This window comes from Micromesistius poutassou (assembly GCF_964030765.1).
Source record: "Micromesistius poutassou genome assembly, chromosome: 13".
In the NCBI taxonomy this organism is placed as follows: domain Eukaryota; kingdom Metazoa; phylum Chordata; class Actinopteri; order Gadiformes; family Gadidae; genus Micromesistius; species Micromesistius poutassou.
This window is the reverse complement of record NC_140283.1, coordinates 1,033,817-1,054,225: the sequence shown is the minus strand read 5'-3', so window position 1 is coordinate 1,054,225 and position 20,409 is coordinate 1,033,817. Positions and strand designations below refer to the sequence as shown.

Sequence of the window (20,409 nt, the reverse complement as noted above, 5' to 3'; positions counted from 1 at the left end):
GCATTACCCATGAGCCCCCCTGTCTTCACTGCATTACCCATGAGCCCCCCTGTCTTCACTGCATTACCTAGGAGCCCCTCTGTCCTCACTGCATTACCCATGAGCCCCCCTGTCTTCACTGCATTACCCATGAGCCCCTCTGTCTACACTGCATTACCCATGAGCCCCTCTGTCTACACTGCATTACCCATGCGCCCCTCTGTCCTCACTGCATTACCCATGAGCCCCTCTGTCTACACTGCATTACCCATGAGCCCCTCTGTCTACACTGCATTACCCATGCGCCCCTCTGTCCTCACTGCATTACCCATGCGCCCCTCTGTCCTCACTGCATTACCCATGAGCCCCTCTGTCCTCACTGCATTACCCATGTGCCCCTCTGTCTACACTGCATTACCCATGCGCCCCTCTGTTTCCCATGCGACCTCGTTTTCAAGATGGATGCCGATTATTTCCAAAATCCGCTTGTTTACGTCAATGGATAATGACCAAACACGATGCCGTGGCACGTTAACACACATCAAACATCGGCATCTGATTAATCAAACACCATCGCACGTGTCTGAATGTAGATCCCGACATGCTGGAGATAATAACAACCAATTCGCAGCCAAAACCCAGAAACAATACCAACAGCAACACGGAATGGCGTCCGTACAGGGGCCCCCGAACATGAATGAAAGCAACACACCAACGAATAATAAATAATTGACGTCTGCCCTGGCCAATAGATGTGCGAGAAATTGTTGGTTCTCCCCAAAGTAACCAATCAGAGGGTTTGTTCAGAAGTGGGTTGGCCAGTGTTGTGTTGTAATTCATGTTCCGGGGCGCCCAGTCGCCACCGTTTCCTACCCTGGTGCATGGCGGTCGGACAGGAGGACTCTCGGAGGTTAGTGCAAAGTGTGTTTTTACCCAGTGTGCATTACTCTGCCGCCGTCACTGGCGGAGGGACGGGGCGGCTGGAGGGACTCCGCGGTGGACTGAGAGGCACACGTCTGTTTAAATAAAGTGCTGTTGGTGGAGTCCCGCTGCTGATGTGAACATTAATGAGCTGATGGATCCCGGTTCTTGTTCTTCCTTCTCCGTTCTGCGGAACGAGAGACTTCCGCGAACCCCAGACTGTGTTAGCGTACATGTCCTGTCTGACACCCCGACGACCAGGGGTGATACGGACAGGTGTAATATAAATACTGAAATGTAATACTTAGACTGCTGAAACCCCGCCGCATGATGACTAACCGAGCTATCTGTTAGCATGTGGCTAACGCCTTCACTCTGACGTAACCTGGTGCTACCAGACGTTACATGGTGCTACCAGACGTTACATGGTGCTACCAGACGTTACATGGTGCTCCCACACGTTACATGGTGCTCCCACACGTTACATGGTGCTACCAGACGGTACATGGTGCTACCAGACGGTACATGGTGCTACCAGACGTTACATGGTGCTCCCACACGTTACATGGTGCTACCAGACGTTACATGGTGCTCCCACACGTTACATGGTGCTCCCACACGTTACATGGTGCTCCCACACGTTACATGGTGCTATAGACGTTACATGGTGCTCCTACACGTTACATGGTGCTACCACACGTTACATGGTGCTCCTAACGTTACATGGTGCTACTGAACCATGGGGTCTCAGCTGTCACCACGGTCCAGTCGGCACCAACTTAATGATGCTTTAGGGTTTCCTGAGTGAAACGTGCACACAGCATCATACGACCAAGTGTTTGACCCCAGTCATGGTTCTGCGCCAGTCGGATATTAGTAAAACAGAAGAAGTGGGTGAATAGTAAAGGCTTCGGTTCCTCTGCCCCTCACCTGTGGCCCCCTGGGTACTTAGGGCGCACTCACCCCCCCCCCCCCCCCCCCCCCCCACTGGGCCGCTGGCCTGTGCTCACACTACGCAATCTCAACTGGGCCTGAGTACGGTTGCCTCTTGTACATACGGTTGCGTATCCGTGCATTAGCATCTACCGTGGCCTGAGCACACCTCTCCGAAGTGTACTGAGGCCACGGAGTTGAACTGTACTGGAGTACGGACGGCGTGCTCACACCAGCCAAACGATCTAGACTTTAGGGGGCGAACATACTCAGGCACGGTACAGAGGGCCTAGTGAGAGTGCGGCCTTAGAGATATGTATCTATATAGATGTACATCTTTATAGATGGATATCAATAATATAGATACATCACAAGATCGGTGTAAGTTATAGAGCAAAGGCAGATCTCACGATGATGGGGCTCTTGCAACAAAGACACTTTAAAAAAAAACATATCTTCCAGTACTAAAAGTTGGGACCCTTGACATAAGGGTTCCATACAACCCGACGTCAAATGATCTCAAAATGAATGTCATACTTTTAATTGCAAAATGACTAGTACGGGGGATGGGATGTTGAAGTATACGTTTCATTAGGATGTGTCCCTGTACGTTGTGTGACTATATTCCTGTCCTCTTCCATGTGTCCCAGCTAAAGCATGCTCTTGGCCCAGATAAACCGGGACTCTCACGGCATGGCAGAGTTTCAGGACGCGGACGGGCAGCAGGTCACTCTCTGTCTGGCGGAGGCCGTGACGGTTGGAGGTGAGATCTTGAAACTCAACTAGCCTAAACTAGCCTATTTTCTGAACGATACTCATGGTGCTCAAATCACATCTATACAAAACCAGTCCCAAGTGCTGCAGCTGTCTGACGGATCATGTCAGTAAAGGAATGGCCGCAGGCTGAAATGTTGGTCAAGTTTTGAAATGTGTATATTTGGATCATAATAATTGGTTAGTACTGTCATTGGCTTACGGAAACAGAGCAATAACCTGCATCAGGCCCAGTAGACTTGAATGAGTTTGGAGCTGTCGGAGCTAGCAGACGTTCTGTGTGTTCTGCAGATGGAGATCAGATGGAGAGCATGGACACAGTGAGCCTGCAGGCGGTCACTCTGGCCGACGGCTCCACTGCCTACATCCAGCACGACTCCAAAGCCTCCTTCTCAGACGGACACATCATGGACGGCCAGGTGATCCAGCTGGAGGACGGCTCGGCGGCCTACGTCCAGCATGTCTCTATGCCTAAAGCAGGTAACGTCTGAGGCCTTGACGGGGCCGTTCCCAGCCTCTGGGTCGGCCCCAGCTGGGAGTAGTGATGGATTTCATGATTTGTTTCCTTGATTCAGTTCACGTCGGTCAGTTCGCCAAGAAGAATCGTTCAGAATCGTTTGTTTGTTCAGTCGCGTTTCCGGTAGTGGTGAATCATGGAATGCACGGTTCTCAGCTGAGTCAGTCAGACTCGGCTCCTCCCTCGTTCTCAAACAATCTTGCAAATGGTCATCAATCAACGCACAACATTACAACTAAGTTCCTTTCAGCTGAGCTTCATGTTCGGAATGGGGATGTTGTTGCCCAGGCCCTCTTCACCACTCTGCTCACTTAACACAGTGAACAGCGAGTGGGAGTCGAGTCTGGGAGAATGAACAAGAGTGAACTGAAACAGGGAATCAGGTTGGTTCGTTCTTGTTAAAGAGTTCCTTCAAACTGATTCGGTCGCAAACGACCCATCACTAGCCGGGAGGCATGGGCTATTGGACAGAACGTTGCTGTCATTTAAGCTGAGATATGGGATTTATAAAAATAAAAAAAACGGGTCATTTAACCAGCATAACCAGTAGAGCTGGGGGTTTCAACCAGCATAACCAGTAGAGCTGGGGGTTTCAACCAGCATAACCAGTAGAGCTGGGGGTTCAAACAGCATAACCAGTAGAGCTGTTGGTTTCAACCAGCATAACCAGTAGAGCTGGGGCTTTCAACCCATTGCACGCAGGATTATATTCCTAGTAGTACCGATTCTTAAAATAATTAATTATAAATATTGAACAGTAAATATAGGACTTCAGAAATAGTTTTGCTGTGGGCATTCCATCATGTGTTTTCCATCGTAATGTTTTGTGTTGATTTTGGGGTTTCTAGATGAACACACAAGCTGTATTGTAGACTTTGTCTCTCCACTGCTTTCCACTGGCCATGGCCTCATTGCAGTAATACTATGCATTAGTGCTGTCAAATGATTCAAGTATTTAACCACGATTAATCTCATAGTTCACACTCAATTAATCACACATTTTTATCTATTCTAAATGTCCCTTGATTTATTTTTGTCCCATTCTTTATTTTTTCTCATTTTGATGATCTTATCAACATGGAAAAGTGGATCGGCTTGCTTTGTGCAAATGTTTTTTTATTGAACACAACATTGGCATATACTGTAGTGTTCAGTTTCACACCAACATTCTCACTTGGAGCAGTCATTCACACAAATAATCTCCCACACAATGCACACTGTCCATCAATAAAAGGGTGAAGGAAAAAAGGACGTTAATCTTGTGATAAAAACATTTACGCTCTTAACAACTTGTTTAACTGACAGCACTACTATGTGTATATATAGTAATACTGGTACTTATACTTTTGTATAAGTAGTGCACTGGCACTCTCACCTTAGTCACTGCATTTGTATTTATCTTCCTTACCATTTGTGTATGAGGTGGTCGGAAAAGGTCTCTGAAAAGCTGACAATAAATGACAATGTAGTTGTATAGCTGAAGTCAAAGGTGGAGATCCACTGCAGTAGACTATCCTGCCTCCTTCTGACAACTGTAGAGCAAAGCTGGGAGAATGTTAGTAACCGATGTTTCATGTTGTAGGAGACGATGGCTTACACCTTGAAGACGGACAGGCAGTTCAACTAGAGGATGGCACAACGGCCTACATCCACGCCCCTAAAGGTACATGCCTAGTTAGAATCAGTTTGAACTCGCCCAGCACTTGATCTGCTGCTGCTCTCTTGGACAGGTTGTTTTGTCTCTTTAATGTCAATCAAACAAAAGATGTCCTCATCATAAGAGAGGCTTCATCGCTGAACACCAGGGCCAAACCAGACTGGACGTGTGGAGTGAAATGATACTAACCAATCCTCCTGCACTAGCCATGTTCCTATTTAGCGCTGCTTTCCAATTAGTGATCACTTAAGGCAAGGATGATGTAACCCTGATGCCAAATATGGGCCTTCTACCTTCAAATGACTCCTATTTAAAGAACAGTGAAGGGAGGATTACGACTGCTGCCTATCCGTTCAACACGTTGCCTAGGCTGGGATGACTTCTCTAAAAAGGTCATGTTACATCTGTGTTCAGTCTCTGCTAATACGCTCTACAGGAGCGGCATAGCTCTATGACAGCTCTGATGAAATTTACCTGGTGAAATAAAATAATAAATTAATGATTGTAATTTAATTTCCAAGAATGGTTTATTTAATTTAAATACAGTGTGAAGAAAGCTACATTTAAACTATTACGTACATTGTTACTTTATTATTTAGTCTTTTTGGAGTCTCCTTACTCCAAACTGACTTGAAGTTACCTCATCAGGTTAGGCAACTTGCAGAAAATGCTTTCCTATAGGCTTTGGACATTGGGGATCGAACTCAGAACCCGTCAGCTGATGATCACCCTAGTTATTATACTATCCGGCAAAGACTGCTAAGCTAAGCTAGCCTTCTGGAGCCCTCACTTGTATTTGCTGAGGCTCCTGTTTTAAATGAACACCCTGCCAACGTTCCCCTCCAGAGACGTATGAGCAGGGGGGGCTGCAGGAGGTGCAGCTGGAGGACGGCAGCACGGCCTACATCCAGCACACGGTGCACATGCCCCCGCCCAACACCATCCTGGCCATCCAGGCGGACGGCACCATCGCTGACCTGCAGGCGGAGGGCGGGGCCATGGACCCCGAGACCATCAGCGTGCTGGAGCAGTACACCACCAAGGTGGGTCTGTCTGTCTGTCTGTCTGTCTGTCTGGAGCAGTACACCACCAAGGTGGGTCTGTCTGTCTGTCTGTCTGTCTGTCTGGCTGGAGCAGTACACCACCAAGGTGGGTCTGTCTGTCTGTCTGGAGCAGTACACCACCAAGGTGGGTCTGTCTGTCTGTCTGTCTGTCTGTCTGGAGCAGTACACCACCAAGGTGAGTCTGTCTGTCTGTCTGTCTGTCTGTCTGTCTGGAGCAGTACACCACCAAGGTGGGTCTGTCTGTCTGTCTGTCTGTCTGGAGCAGTACACCACCAAGGTGGGTCTGTCTGTCTGTCTGTCTGTCTGTCTGTCTGTCTGTCTGTCTGTCTGTCTGGAGCAGTACACCACCAAGGTGGGTCTGTCTGTCTGTCTGTCTGTCTGTCTGGAGCAGTACACCACCAAGGTGAGTCTGTCTGTCTGTCTGTCTGTTTGTCTGTCTGTCTGGAGCAGTACACCACCAAGGTGAGTCTGTCTGTCTGTCTGTCTGTCTGTCTGGAGCAGGATGCTGATCACAGCCACACATGCCGGGTTTTCTTTTGTCGGGATGTAAAGAGAATTTCCACAAATATGGAAAAATTCTTCTAAGATAAATGACCTACGCTTTAAAATTAAACCACATTTTTTTTAAATGGGCTTTGGTGACAAAATGGTATGACTCTTAACATTTGGTTTGAATTTAATTGATATGAAACGCATCTCATTAATGTTGTGTGTGTGTCCACCAGGTGGAGAATGTGGAGAACGCCCTGGGCCACTTTGGCCGAGCGGACACCGACAACAGCATCATGAGGGTACATGCATCTGTTTTCACTCAGGGTTCTGCCCAGAGATGTGAGGTGGTGGTGCTGGGCCTCGAGGCTCACCTGACCTGGTCATAGTGCGGTCTCTTCATCAGTGGTCTGTCCCATCAGATCGTGGTCCAGGGCCAGGAGAACCGAGTGGGGAGAGTCACGCATGTTGGGGAGAAGTCGTTTCGCTGTGAACACGACGGCTGTGGGAAACTCTACACCACTGCCCACCATCTCAAGGTGTGTGTGTGTGTGTGTGTGTGTGTGTGTGTGTGTGTGTGTGTGTGTGTGTGTGTGTGTGTGTGTGTTCTTAATAAGCTTATGAACTGCAACAATTATATATTAAAAAAAAAATAAGGGTCCATAATATGTTCATTTATTACACGGCTCTACTTAATGCTGTAGAACGCATTTAACGCATTCACTTGAATGGGCCTTCCCGACTTCCAGCGGTACATTTTTTTTTTTTGTATATTTGACCGCTGTCAAGGAAAGTGGATTTTTTTCACGTCTTTCGTATCACTCCGCAAGTATCCGGTAACTTATCAACCCCAGCGTCCTCTGTTGCTAAGCGACGTCAACGTCCTTGGCAAACTGTTTCTCTGCTGATCAACACTACGAATGGTGGTAACAAATGAATTGTAAAAAGACACACCGTGTGAAGTTATTTTTTCGTTTTGGCAAGTAGCCGTGTAATAAGCGAGATAATGTATAGAACTACGCAGGTCATTATCGAAAATAAGCCCCTTCAGGGCGAAGCAAGACACAAGTCACGTCGGTGTCTGGTTCACCCTGTCGGTGCTTATTCTCCCGATAATGACCGGCGTTCTATACATTATCCCTTACATAACATTACAAAGTAATGACCCTAAAGTTGATGATAAATCAGACTGGTGTTTTTCGTCAAACCTTTGTCATATAACCTTTCTCTGGTGGTGGTTTTGGGTTCTAAACCCTCCCCCTGGCACCAGCCAGTAGTATTAATCGATGGACTTCAAGGTTACTGGACCCTGTTCCTCTTTATAAGCTCTTTAGTAGCTTGGTCTGGTCCTCGTCCCCTGGTGTCCTGTCCTCCACTGTGAGCCTTGTGTTCCACTGTGTTCAGGTCCATGAGCGCTCCCACACCGGGGACAAACCCTACATCTGTGAATACATCGGCTGTGGGAAGAAGTTTGCAACAGGTAGCCTGACTGTCTGATATCATACCTTCATTACTGTTCACTTGATATGCTTTTCACCCTAAACCTTTTGAACGCTTAAGGTAAGAGAACTATAGGGGCAGCTCTAGCTCATTGCTACAGACAGAGAGATGAGGGGAAAGATGAAGGACAGAGATGGAAGGAATGCTTAATACAAGGTTTTGCTTAACTTCAGAAGTTGATATGAACGTGTGGCGGTTGAGGTTAAGCCATTAAGCTACTTGGGTATTGCTCAAGAACGGTGTCTTGAGTACTTGACTCAAGGACTGAAATGCTAAATCCACTTTCTAATGTTGGGTCCTTTCGGTGCCTTTTCAGGGTATGGACTGAAGAGTCACTCCCGCACACACACCGGGGAGAAGCCTTACCGATGTCAGGAGATTAACTGCAGGAAGTCCTTCAAGACCTCCGGAGACCTCCAGAAGCACACCAGGACGCACACAGGTCTTCATCCATGGATATCAGCCTCTTCCTTTCACGTATGAGTTCATTATACAACCCAAGTTATAAAACTGTCTCTGTTGTGTTCGTCTAAAGGGGAGAAGCCCTTCAAATGCCCTGTGGACGGCTGCGGCCGTTCCTTCACCACCTCCAACATCAGGAAGGTCCACATCCGCACCCACACAGGGGAGCGGCCCTACTACTGCTCGGAGCCCAGCTGTGGACGCTCCTTCGCCAGCGCAACCAACTACAAGAACCACATGAGGATCCACACAGGTGAGCAGAACTCACTTCACCCACCGTGCTGTGACGGTAGGAGGAGTCCTTCAGGGTGGGCTGGACGGAGGTCAGGGATAGGGTGACGCTTCTGCCACACTCACAGTGAAACAGCACGGTGTGCGGCACATTGTTCCTATACAACATGACTCATTATGAGGTTCCTGCACAACGGTACTGAAAGGTATCACATTTAGGTCGTAGCCATGGCGATAACATTTTGTGGCACTTTCCTCAAGCGTGCCTACAGGTAGACTCAGCCATCGGGGATCCGACCTGGTCACCTGCTGCTTTCAATCAAACACCTGAGCCACTACACTATTACTACTACTACTTAATCTTTTAATCTTTCATACATGCAGTCTTTCCCTGGAATGTTCAGAAACATATGCTGCATGGGGTCACGTGGGAATGGGAACAGGGATCGATATTCATGGTGATCTGATCCGGCTATTTGCCACTGCTAGTACAGCTGTGTTGTGAAAGTAGTAATATTGCCGGAAGAGGCACGTTGCATTACCGCCATTTGCTGGACTGTCCCTCGGCCCTTGATGGCCATTTGTGAAAGAGTCTTCCGGGGGCTTAATTTCTTTCCACATTGTCGCTATCACGCTATCTGTCGTCAGACAGCTGTTCAGTCCCCCTGTGGTCACTATCACCAACCCCCAGACAGCTGTTCAGTCCCTCTGTGGTCACTATCACCAACCCCCAGACAGCTGTTCAGTCCCCCTGTGGTCACTATCACCAACCCCCAGACGGCTGTTCAGTCCCTCTGTGGTCACTATCACCAACCCCCAGACGGCTGTTCAGTCCCTCTGTGGTCACTATCACCAACCCCCAGACGGCTGTTCAGTCCCTCTGTGGTCACTATCACCAACCCCCAGACGGCTGTTCAGTCCCTCTGTGGTCACTATCACCAACCCCCAGACGGCTGTTCAGTCCCCCTGTGGTCACTATCACCAACCCCCAGACAGCTGTTCAGTCCCCCTGTGGTCACTATCACCAACCCCCAGACAGCTGTTCAGTCCCCCTGTGGTCACCAACCCCCAGACAGCTGTTCAGTCCCCCTGTGGTCACCAACCCCCAGACGGCTGTTCAGTCCCCCTGTGGTCACCAACCCCCAGACAGCTGTTCAGTGCTCCTCCTGTGTCTTGTCCAGGGGAGAAGCCGTACGTGTGCACGGTGCCGGGCTGTGAGAAGCGTTTCACGGAGTACTCCAGTCTCTACAAACACCATGTGGTCCACACGCCCTGCAAGCCGTACAACTGTAACCACTGTGGAAAGACGTACAAGCAGATCTCCACCCTGGCCATGCACAAACGCACGGCGCACAACGACACGGAGCCCATCGAGGAGGAGCAGGAGTCGTACTTTGAGCCCCCCACAGGTCTGTGTTGGTCTTTAACCACCTTGAGTAGGGTCTCTTTTAGGCCTGGGCCATATGGCTGAAAGACGTATCACGATATAACTTGATCATATTGATCGATAACTATTGATCATTTCAATGACCTAAACAGACTAGGAATTACCATGCTGGATTTAAACACTTCTGTTGAACAATATGACCTTCCACTGTTCTTCATTGATAAATACTCCAATGTCGATACAACAATGAAAAACACTCATAAGTATGGAACCGTGTTTGTGTAACAAACCCAGCTGCCTGATTCAGTGGTCCAGTCTCTTGTTGATATATATTGAACATGTTTTATATTGAGATTGATCTAAAACAAATGTGAGTGACGTTGATCAAGCGGTGGAGGGAAAGGTCAAAGTCTAAAGGTGTGTGTGACTTCAGACGCCATCGACGACCCCAACGTCACCTACACCACGGTGATGGAGGCAGAGGACTCTGGGTCGGAGCAGATGCCCGTGGAGACCACGGAGATCCTCGGGCAGCAGCAGCACGTCGCCCTGCTGACTCAAGAGGACGGGACCCAGCAGCAGGTGGGCAGCACGGGTCTGGCATGGTCTGCCATGGTCTCCCATGGTCTGCCATGGTCTCCCATGGTCTGCCATGGTCTCAGGATTCTCATAAAATAACAAATCTTGAAACCTATTCGATAATGAATGCCATATTTAACTTTTAAAACGTGAGCTGTGTGTGAATGTAAAATGTCCTCCTCTCTCTCTGACCCTCTGTTTCTGTGCCCTCAGGTCAGTATCTCTGAAGCGGACCTACAAGCAATGGGAGGTACCATCACCATGGTAACCCAGGAGGGAACCACCATCACCATCCCTGCCCACGAGCTGTCAACGCAAGGGGGACACTCGGTCACCATGGTGACAACTGACGGATCAGATGGACAGGTAATGAAATGCTCATACCACTCATTAACGACCAACGCGGCAAATACAAAGAAAATACATCTCATTATGGGTGCAGCCATCTTTGTTTGTCGAGTCGTACAGTGAACCTCGGTGAACTCTCAGAATCCCCAGATATTACGACCAAAAGGGGGCGCGCCGCGGTGTAATGCCGTAAGAAAGCTGGGAGATTTCCCACTTTGCAACTGGTGCAGGTGGTGTATGAGACATCTGGAACACACCATTAAATGAACTCTGTTTCTAGTGCGCTACATAAACTAAAGGTTATTGAATTATATTTTTGTTCTTATGACAGGTGAGATTTGAACCCTGGTCGCTGGCGTTCGGGTCTTATAATAATCCACTACGCCACCGCTGCTACATCTCAGCAGTGGAAAACATATGCGATACATTTCTTACATATGGTGTATTTAAAGTGAATTCCCTAAATTATAGAATAAAGCAGGTTGGATGTTTCTTTTGCATTTTGAAATCATCATCTAATGGGATTAATGGCGAATAATTCTGCATTTGGCATAGTTATTTTATAGACAATATGCAGAATCTTTTCACTTATGAATTTACACAATCTGCTATTTTTTGCCAGCAAGCCTCCTAGCCTTATTATGTGCAAATGTGTTGCCCCTAGCTGTTATCTGATTCTTGAACTCCTCATAGGAGTTCATTATGTCTATCTGTTCCTCTTGAGTGAAATATACTGCTCTTGATCTATCCATTTAGTAAAGGTGAGTAAAATGATGAGATAAACGCCCCTTTCACGTGAACGCGCATTGAAACTAAAGCGGAAAACCTGGCTTGACAAATCTAATCCTAAGTGAGCTTTGTGGTACCATTAACTCTGATTGTGAGTTTCGTATTTGTCGATCCAGGTTATCCCAAGAAAGCCTGGGTATGTTGTAGTATACGGGTTTGTGTCTAGAAGTGTCTAGAAAAATAAATATATTTCTAGCTTTTCATTGGTTAATGTTATTTGTATTCTATAGATGATTTCTGTAAATAACAAATCCAACTGAACCTGATTGATCTCCTGTCTCCCCAGGTGGCCATCATGACTCCTGACATGAGTGCGTTTCAAACGGTGGAGGAGGGCGGGTACAGCCAGGAGCACAACGTTCACCCAGTCACCCTATTGGCCACCTCCAACGGCACTCACATCGCGGTCCAGGTCAGCTGACTGCACTCAACAGACACAATAGAGTAGACTGTCCTATCTTTAATGACCTATTAAACTGAACCGTTCTCCAGTGCCTTAAGGGGGAAATAAGTATCAGTTCAGCACTCAGGATTAACTGGAACTACTGGCGGCTGGTTCTTCTTTTTTCAAACTCTTTCAGTAGGTTGACTTCATTAAGGAAGAGGACGTTTAACCGGTCAGGTTATCTGTTCCTCTTATCTGTGTTGAAATGTAGGATTGAGTTAATTACTTTTGGGGCTAGAGGCACACATGCTAATCTTGTGTCAGCAATCCATTCCCAGTTAAACCAGTTGCTACCCAGGTATGTCCTCAGTGGTCTGGGGGGGGGCGAGGGGGCTTATCTCATAGTCAGACCTCACTAGTCGTTAACTCTGTTGTTGACCAAAGGTTCAACAATGAAGACACAGGGATTACCACATAATCTTATTATCCTCCTCATCATTGCCTAACAGTGCCTCTTAATCAGATATTTACTAAGGATTGATTTCATTACCTTGTTTACTTTTTTTCACACCCCAAATCTTATCCAAAGCATCATTTGTGATTTTGTATCTGTACCTCAAACCGCCCTATGAGTGACGGTTCAGCTGGACATGAGCTGTGTACCAAAACCCTCTCCAGGGCCTTTCCCTGGTGCACACAACGTGCTCTTAGACAACTCTTACTGAAACGACTGCTAAAGACGACCTGATAAAAATAAGTTTCAAACTATATAGTACCTCAAGAAAGAAGAATGGTCACCAAGCAAGACAAGCTGGCCTACTGTAGAGTATTGTTATGCGGTCTCAGGTGTGTGTTTATTTACTACACACTACACCTTTACATCACATCAACACAAATGTTAACACAGGCCCACCTCCCTGTCCTATGTCATGGAAATCCTCTTCAAAGCCCCCCTCTGCCCGAGGAGCATGTGACTGTCAGGCCCGCCCAGAGGCATCCTGGTCCCTTTGAAACGTTAAGTTACCTCAGCGCTGCTGATCACACGGAGGTCACATGACGTTAGCTGAAACTGACCTGCTGAGTGACCTGATGGCTGCTGGTGATTTACTAACGTTGTCTGTGTGTCCGGTCCTCAGCTGAGTGACCAGCCCTCGCTGGAGGAAGCCATCAGGATAGCCTCCCGGATACAGCAGGGTGAATCCCCCGGCCTGGACGATTGACCCCCACATTACGAACTCTACCCCTAGGATCCCACACCACCCTTCCACGTTGACATAGAAGGAAATGAAGTCTTCCTCCAAGTTTTCCACAGCTTAGCTTTTATGTGTACAGTATTTTTTTTGATAACTGCTGTTGTGCTTTGCTATTTTTTTCCTTTATCCAAAAAAATATTGGAGAGGGAAATGATGCTTTCTAATGTTTATGGTGCATAATGCACACTCTGCAATGTACAGGTAATGCTATTTCTAATTAAAACAAAATATGCCGTGGCTTATGTGTTTGTTGAGCTCATTCATCACATGCATGGTGTTGTATTCACTTAACAATGCGTTAAGCAGCTTAGTCCGTCTTTGATGGGGGTATAATAGACCTGTGATCAGATCACAAAGGTGAAGGCTTTTGTTCGCGCCACATTGAAGAACCCATCGCCGGTGACGTAGTACGTTCCAAACGTCCTTGGAACGCCCATCTTTCAAACTTTCAGGCCGCGCTCCTATTGGCTGCGAGATACCACGTGACAAACGGTCGCGGGAAGTATGCTGCCACGCGCGTGATAGGAAGGAGCAGGTTAACCAGTTATTCATGCGTCGGGTTTAGTAAACATTTCGGTCAACAGATCCACCGACTTCTTAACTTCTTGTGGAGATACGACATTACGACGAAGAAGAGCCGTGGCCGGACCGCATACCGTGTGCGGCCGCTCGGGGTTCCAGTATCGCGCCGTCCCGGTCCGAGGCTCGGTGGATGGGCGTGTTTTATTACAACATGTCGGCCAGCTCCTGCGTTCAGCTCTGAGCTTCCGGACGGTTCGTCTGCTCTACCGACCCCAACGTAGTCCTACGTTAGCACCCCCGAGCAGAACCGCACCCCGGCTCCGGAGCATCGGTTAGACCGCGTCGTGCTGATCGTGGTGGTCGGCTCGGGTCACCGCGGAGCGCCGTACAGGAGGAGGTCGCTCTCTACCGCAACATGTCGGGCTACGGGCGCCCCCGGCCCGGGACGCCGTCCCCCAGGACCCGACCCCTCTGCCAGAAGCTGCGCTTCACCTCCAGCGACGGGGAGGACGACGAGGCCATCGAGGACGTGAACAACAGCACCTCGGCCGAGTCGGGCTTCACCGAGCTGGACTCCCCGATGCATGTGCGCCGGGACGCCCGGGAGAAGCGCCTGGAGGGCAGCCCGCTGAGCCCGCTGGGCCGGGCCGCGGAGGAGGACGACGGGGGGCTCTGGGACGAGGAGGGCTTCGGCTCGCCGTCCCTGCACTCCCCGGGCAGCGTTATCTTTGCGAACTGCTCGCCGTCTCCGCGGAAGAGCTCCCGTCTGTTCTGCGGGTCCCCGGAGCCCTCCTTCGTCCAGGACGAGGCGTCCAGCTCCCCGATCCCGGACTGTCCCGACACCCCCCCGCACAAGACCTTCAGGAAGCTCCGGCTGTTCGATACTCCCCACACGCCCAAGGTTTGTATGTTGCACCACCACGATAACGACGTGTATATTTATTTGACCACTCATAAGGTCGTAAGGACGTATTTTATACCAAGCTGGCTGGTCGTACGATGCAGATGTTCATAGGTTTTTGTTAAGACGCGTTGTTGGTTTTTAAACGAGTATCGACCCGGTGACCTACTTTAACTTCAGAAGTCCTCTGCTTGCATAACGTCGACGCCAAGGAGGTGTTTTGTGTCTGGGCATGACTTTCGGAACAGTGACGTTACTCTTATCCTATTGATATCACATCGCCCGTCAAAAAGTTAGTTTGGATATAAAATACATTTCGTATGGGTACAGCTCTGAGCAATACGACTCTTTATGTGTTGACGAGCTGGTCAAGTCTCCTCAGTTAAGAGTATCCCTTTAATATTCAAACACTATCTGGGCTCTTTGTAACGTCCATGTCGTCCTCCTCCAGAGCCTGCTGTCCCGAGCCCGGGGCTCCAGCGGGGGGCCCTCCAGCCGGAGGGTCGCCCTGTTCAAGACCACCGAGCAGGCCGGGAAGGCGGCCACAGACAGCGGTGGCAGGAGAAGCCAGACGCCGCTGGTCAACTTCAACCCGTTCACCCCTGACTCACTTCTCATCCAGTCGGCCACGCAGCAGAGAAACAACAGAAAGAGAGCCCACTGGAACGAGTATGTCTCACACACTGCCATTACCACATACACGTCACCTTTACTCAGCAGATGGTGGTTACCTACAGTCACACTACCACCGATGATTTGAATTGTAAACACCTCTGCCGTGTGTCAACATGTATTGGGACAACAACCTGTTACCTGTATTGTTTTCCCTGCGTTATGGCAACACCTGTACTGTTGTGATGTAGGCAGGTTTAAACTCATTGTTGATGTTGAAAACAGAATCGTTAAAAAGCCGTTGACTAGGCTGAACTGGAGCGAAAGGGGTTTGGCCTGAAACCAAGACCTCATGGTTATTAGTGAATTCTGCCATGTGCTTGTGAAACCTGCTCAGTGCTGCCCTCTGCTGGACAGAATCTGTAACAATGATCTCTATTGTTGTTCCTCCAGCTCCTGTGGGGAGGACATGGATGCCAGCGACTGTGAAGGGGAGGACGACATCGTTCCTCCGTCTAAGGTAACTTTGACTGAAGGCTCTGTATTCTCATTGGATGATACTAGTGTGGATGACTGAAGGCTCTGTATTCTCATTGGATGATACTAGTGGGGATGACTGAAGGCTCTGTATTCTCATTGGATGATACTAGTGGGGATGACTGAAGGCTCTGTATTCTCATTGGATGATACTAGTGGGGATGACTGAAGGCTCTGTATTCTCATTGGATGATACTAGTTGACAATACCGCCTACATGAATGAACCAGTCAAATGTAATCAAGCTTTACTTATTGCAGTCACTTAGAATTTGTAGTCATTTTGGGTGTTTTTCGAGTTTCTATTTCTCCCCCCAAAAAAAACTAAAACTACTCTGCGTTTTTGGTTGGAAGCCAGTTCAAAATGCCACACAACAATGGAAATGTAATCGTGTTATCTGTCGTTTTGTGTGGTTGAATTTTCCAGAAACTTGAACTGTTTGACCAGGTCATCCTTTATATGCAGCGTGACCATGGACCAAAGCTATTATTTGTTTATCCAAAGTTCACTGCAGCCTACAAACGACAAGAGGTCTGTGGCATTAGGACAGTGAATTCAGTTCTCATCTTAGTAAAACCCTGGTCCCTATTGTGCATATAGACAGGCTGCTCTCCGCAGACCGTATCTGCCATTGCAGGCGTATCACAGGTGTGTTGGGTTCAGGGTTTAGTGCAGAACAGCAGCGTGTGTTGGTTAATTAGATTATATTCTTTATATATAGTAGAGACTTTATAATGAAAGAATGTTATATGGTGTTAAATTGATGATAAATAATATCACAATAAAATTAGTATATAAATGTTATCATAGGTTCGTCGACTAACCCACTGATTCACGATAACTATAATAGTTTAAAACTAAACAAATAGTTTGTGTAGTCTGTGTTTGGAGGGTGTGTAAATGGTGCTTAGAGATGCAGCTCCCCAACAGGCCCATAGAGGGGTCATGCTGCCCATTCACACCGTGGAGTTTGAACCTGAACCCTTCTAGGCTGGGAGTTCTCTACTGATGAACCGGGTGATTGGCCACCGATCATTTGACTCAAACTAGTGTGCCTCGGCGCTGCCACTCGTTCTAGTCACTGAGACGGTAATGATGTCCTGCTTTAACTCATCTGGACTCAATGAAGGCAGGCGTCACTTAAGTTAACCATAGAAAGAGCTTCTGTTGATCCCGCTTATAGGATGCAGTAACCAACCTGCATCTCACCAGGCTTCATTCTCCCTGTGGTTTTGTTTTATTATTTTTATGTAGGAATGAGCTAAAAGTAGTAAACCTAGACATGTTATTCACCCATGCTGGTTGGTTTAAACTAGTGAATCATTTTGAACCTGATACCACAAAGCTGCTTCCCGCTAATTCATACGTGTTAGTTTAATCTAGTGAAGTATCTTTAACCTGATAGGACGGGCTGCTCCTCGCTAATTCACACATCTCCATGTTGGCTTAATCTAGTGAAGTATCTTTAACCTGATAGGACGGGCTGCTCCTCGCTAATTCACACATCTCCATGTTGGCTTAAACTAGTGAAGTATCTTTCATGGAAGATGAGCGAGAGACTTTCCATGTCTCTAAACAGTGTGCGTTAGGGGTAAGCTTTCGTCAAGCCAAACGGGTGCAGCCATAGTACTTTCATGTCAACATCGTTCCTACAATGTGATGCAAAGGCTTTCTCGAAACCAAGAGCTCATAACAGCGCTGGCTGCTGTAGCGGGACCCCCGGTCTTTCATGGGCACAGATGTCACGAAGACATCTGTCTTCTTTGCTGGTTATTTGTGTTTCATTTTTGTAGTTTTGGCTACATTTATTCGTCCCAATCATACATTCACACAACTTGACAACTTGTTAATGCGTGTGAAACTCTGCATGTACTTATCATGATTTATTTACAAACATTTCCAATCGCAGCATCTTCATAAACCTCCAGACATGCAGTAAAATCAGTAGACTATTTATCTATATACACATACAATAATGACCAACGATCTGTCAGTCATTATATGTTATGCAAGGCATTTTCCATGTAGTCCAAACAGTAATGCCACTGATTCCTTCTACTTTGTTAGTGATGTTGAACTTTTTAAACATCCCTTAACATATCAACTTGAGAGAGCGTTGGCGTCTGTGGATCGGAGCCTCTAAGCGTTTCTAAGTGTCTTATAACTACTCTCAAAACTCACCTTTTCAAGTCAGTCTATAAACTTTAACCCCCCCCCCCATTAGCATTTAGTTTGCTTGTTATCTTATTTATTTTTAATCTTTCTTAGCTATTAAACTCTTTCTTACTTCTATTTTCTCTTATTGTAAGGTGGCCTTGGGTGTTTTGAAAGGCGCCATAAGTCCAATGTATTATTATTATTATTATTATTATTATTATTATTAGAAACTTTCCCGGCATGGTCCGTGAGTTTACACTCACCCATCTCTTTAGTCACACATTAAAGAGATGGGTGATGGGATCGGCCCAAAGGCCTGACGGGTGCAGCCCTACACTATCAGTCCCTCTATGGTTATGTGAGTCTAACCGTGCCCCGGTCTTTCTCAGAGGATCACCATGATGGAGAGCAACATGATGTCTCGCTACATCTCCGAGTTCCACGAGCTGGAGAAGATCGGCTGCGGGGAGTTCGGCGCCGTCTTCAAGTGCGTGAAGAGAATCGACGGCTGCATCTACGCCATCAAGAGGTCGAAGAAACCTCTGGCTGGATCTGTAGACGAGTAGGTTCCACCTGGATCTCTTTGTGTTCATGGAGTCCTTCCAATAAGGATTTCCTTACCTCTACTGATTCTTTGCTTAGATAAGCATTGGTATTTGAAGCATCAGTCTTTATTGGGCATGATTAAGTACTTTATAACTAAGTTTTGGAAGGTGCGCTAGTACAGTTTATAATATTAGGGTTAAGCAGTCCCTACCGCCCCCTGTCCACTTGATGTCAGTCCCTGAGCCCTGACCCGAGGTCCTGTAAATGACCCGTGTCTCCACCTCCTCCTCCACCGCTCTGCAGGCAGAACGCCCTGCGGGAAGTCTACGCCCACGCTGTCCTGGGCCAGCACCCCCACGTGGTGCGCTACTACTCGGCCTGGGCGGAGGACGACCACATGCTGATCCAGAACGAGTACTGTAACGGAGGCACGCTCTCGGACGTCATCTCGGAGAACTACCGCCGGCTCTGCTACCTCACAGAGCTGGAGCTCAAAGACCTGCTGCTCCAGGTCACCCGCGGCCTGAAGTACATCCACTCCACCTCCCTGGTCCACATGGACATCAAGCCCAGTGAGTGGTTACTCCTATGTCTCTGCTAAATGAAGACCTGGGAGAGCATTCCTGCCCATCCTGATGTTCTACCCGTGGCTCCGTGAATAATTGTTTTAGTATATACTACACGTGAACACTCCAAAAATAAACAAGATAACACTTTTTGTCGGGATTCAACAAAATGCTATCCCTAAAAACACTTGCAAAGCGGGACATTTTGCGATGAAAACAATATCCCAAGTTTGAGATCTCAATCATGGGATATTGTCCAATATCCCAAGATAGCAAACCAATCAAATTGCGCCACCTTAGGAGGTTCACGTGTAGCATATACTAATGTTATTTACATTTAATTATAGTGGCCTCCAGGCAGTATGTATTATTATATTGCGATGTTTCTTTTACCCCTACCAAGTGTAACGGGCAGAAGTTAAACAACAAATGCACTCTTGCTGTATAAATTAACAGCATGGGCTGAATGTATTTTGGGCAGTATTCAGTAGATGAGGATACATGGTTGACATATAAATATACCAGAACGTCCATGAGAACCTTCCTAACCTCTTGTAATGTGTACCTCTAGGCAACATCTTCATCTCACGGAAGTCTGTTCCCAGCCTGGACGAGTGTGACGAGGACGATGACAACGATGCCATGACGACCAGCGTGGTCTACAAGATAGGGGACCTGGGTCATGTGACTAGGGTGAACAATCCCCAGGTCGAGGAAGGGGACAGCAGATATCTGGCCAATGAAATCCTCCAAGAGGTACGTTTTGTCATGTTTTTCCACGTACTTCTGCTCCATGTCAATACAAGGCCTCTGAGGGAGGACATGTTGTACATGTATGTCATCACCTGCGTTCTCCGGCCCCAGGACTACAGTAACCTGACCAAGGCGGACATCTTTGCACTGGCTCTGACTGTGCTCAGTGCCTCGGGGGCGGAGCCACTGCCCACCAATGGAGACAAGTGGCACGAGATCCGCCAGGGCAAGCTGCCCGCCATCCCCCAAGTGCTCTCTCCAGAGTTCCTGGACCTCCTCAAGGTAGCTCATCTCCCCAACTGTTCTGCTCTTGGTTTGACGCTGGGAAAGGGCAACTGTATACCACCGTGGTGTGTTGAAATCACTAGTATAGGAACGTAGAATCAGAATGCACTCAGAATAACCAGACTGGACAAAGCCACTCTGTTGGCCCAGGACGGCCCAATCCAGTATGAGTGTATTCTTTTGGGGACCACTGGAGAAAGCGACTTAGCAAGGGCAGTTTGCATCAAAGATGAGCAACTGCCCAATTTCAGAATCCATCCACA

The 20,409-nt window shown here is 47.8% G+C and overlaps 2 protein-coding genes across 3 annotated transcripts in view; both read left to right on the top strand.

The window, feature by feature from the left end:
* Positions 1–843: 843 nt before the first annotated feature.
* znf143b (zinc finger protein 143b) lies at positions 844–13,506 on the top strand. 2 transcript variants are annotated; one of them, XM_084476800.1, is made up of 15 exons: positions 844–889; positions 2,484–2,596; positions 2,899–3,087; positions 4,707–4,787; positions 5,628–5,824; positions 6,571–6,636; positions 6,757–6,873; positions 7,739–7,814; positions 8,151–8,276; positions 8,370–8,549; positions 9,709–9,936; positions 10,348–10,496; positions 10,707–10,859; positions 11,917–12,042; positions 13,152–13,506. In XM_084476800.1, the coding sequence occupies exons 2-15, from the start codon at positions 2,491–2,493 to the stop codon at positions 13,233–13,235; spliced, it is 1,878 nt and encodes a 625-aa protein (XP_084332926.1). In that variant the 5' UTR covers positions 844–889; positions 2,484–2,490; the 3' UTR covers positions 13,236–13,506. The 2 variants fall into 2 exon arrangements, with proteins under 2 accessions (XP_084332926.1, XP_084332927.1); XM_084476801.1 differs by lacking the exon at positions 844–889 and adding an exon at positions 1,028–1,176.
* Positions 13,507–13,748: 242 nt separating this feature from the next.
* The window catches only part of wee1 (WEE1 G2 checkpoint kinase), a gene marked incomplete at its 3' end in the record, with an annotated part of 8,323 nt that continues 1,662 nt past the window's right edge, over positions 13,749–20,409 (top strand). The window contains exons 1-7 of the mRNA XM_084477794.1: positions 13,749–14,691; positions 15,143–15,360; positions 15,757–15,823; positions 18,386–18,558; positions 18,846–19,114; positions 19,680–19,864; positions 19,973–20,143. Of these exons, the coding sequence (XP_084333920.1) occupies positions 14,206–14,691; positions 15,143–15,360; positions 15,757–15,823; positions 18,386–18,558; positions 18,846–19,114; positions 19,680–19,864; positions 19,973–20,143 (1,569 nt within the window). The 5' untranslated portion in view covers positions 13,749–14,205. The remainder of the gene's footprint in view (positions 14,692–15,142; positions 15,361–15,756; positions 15,824–18,385; positions 18,559–18,845; positions 19,115–19,679; positions 19,865–19,972; positions 20,144–20,409) is intronic.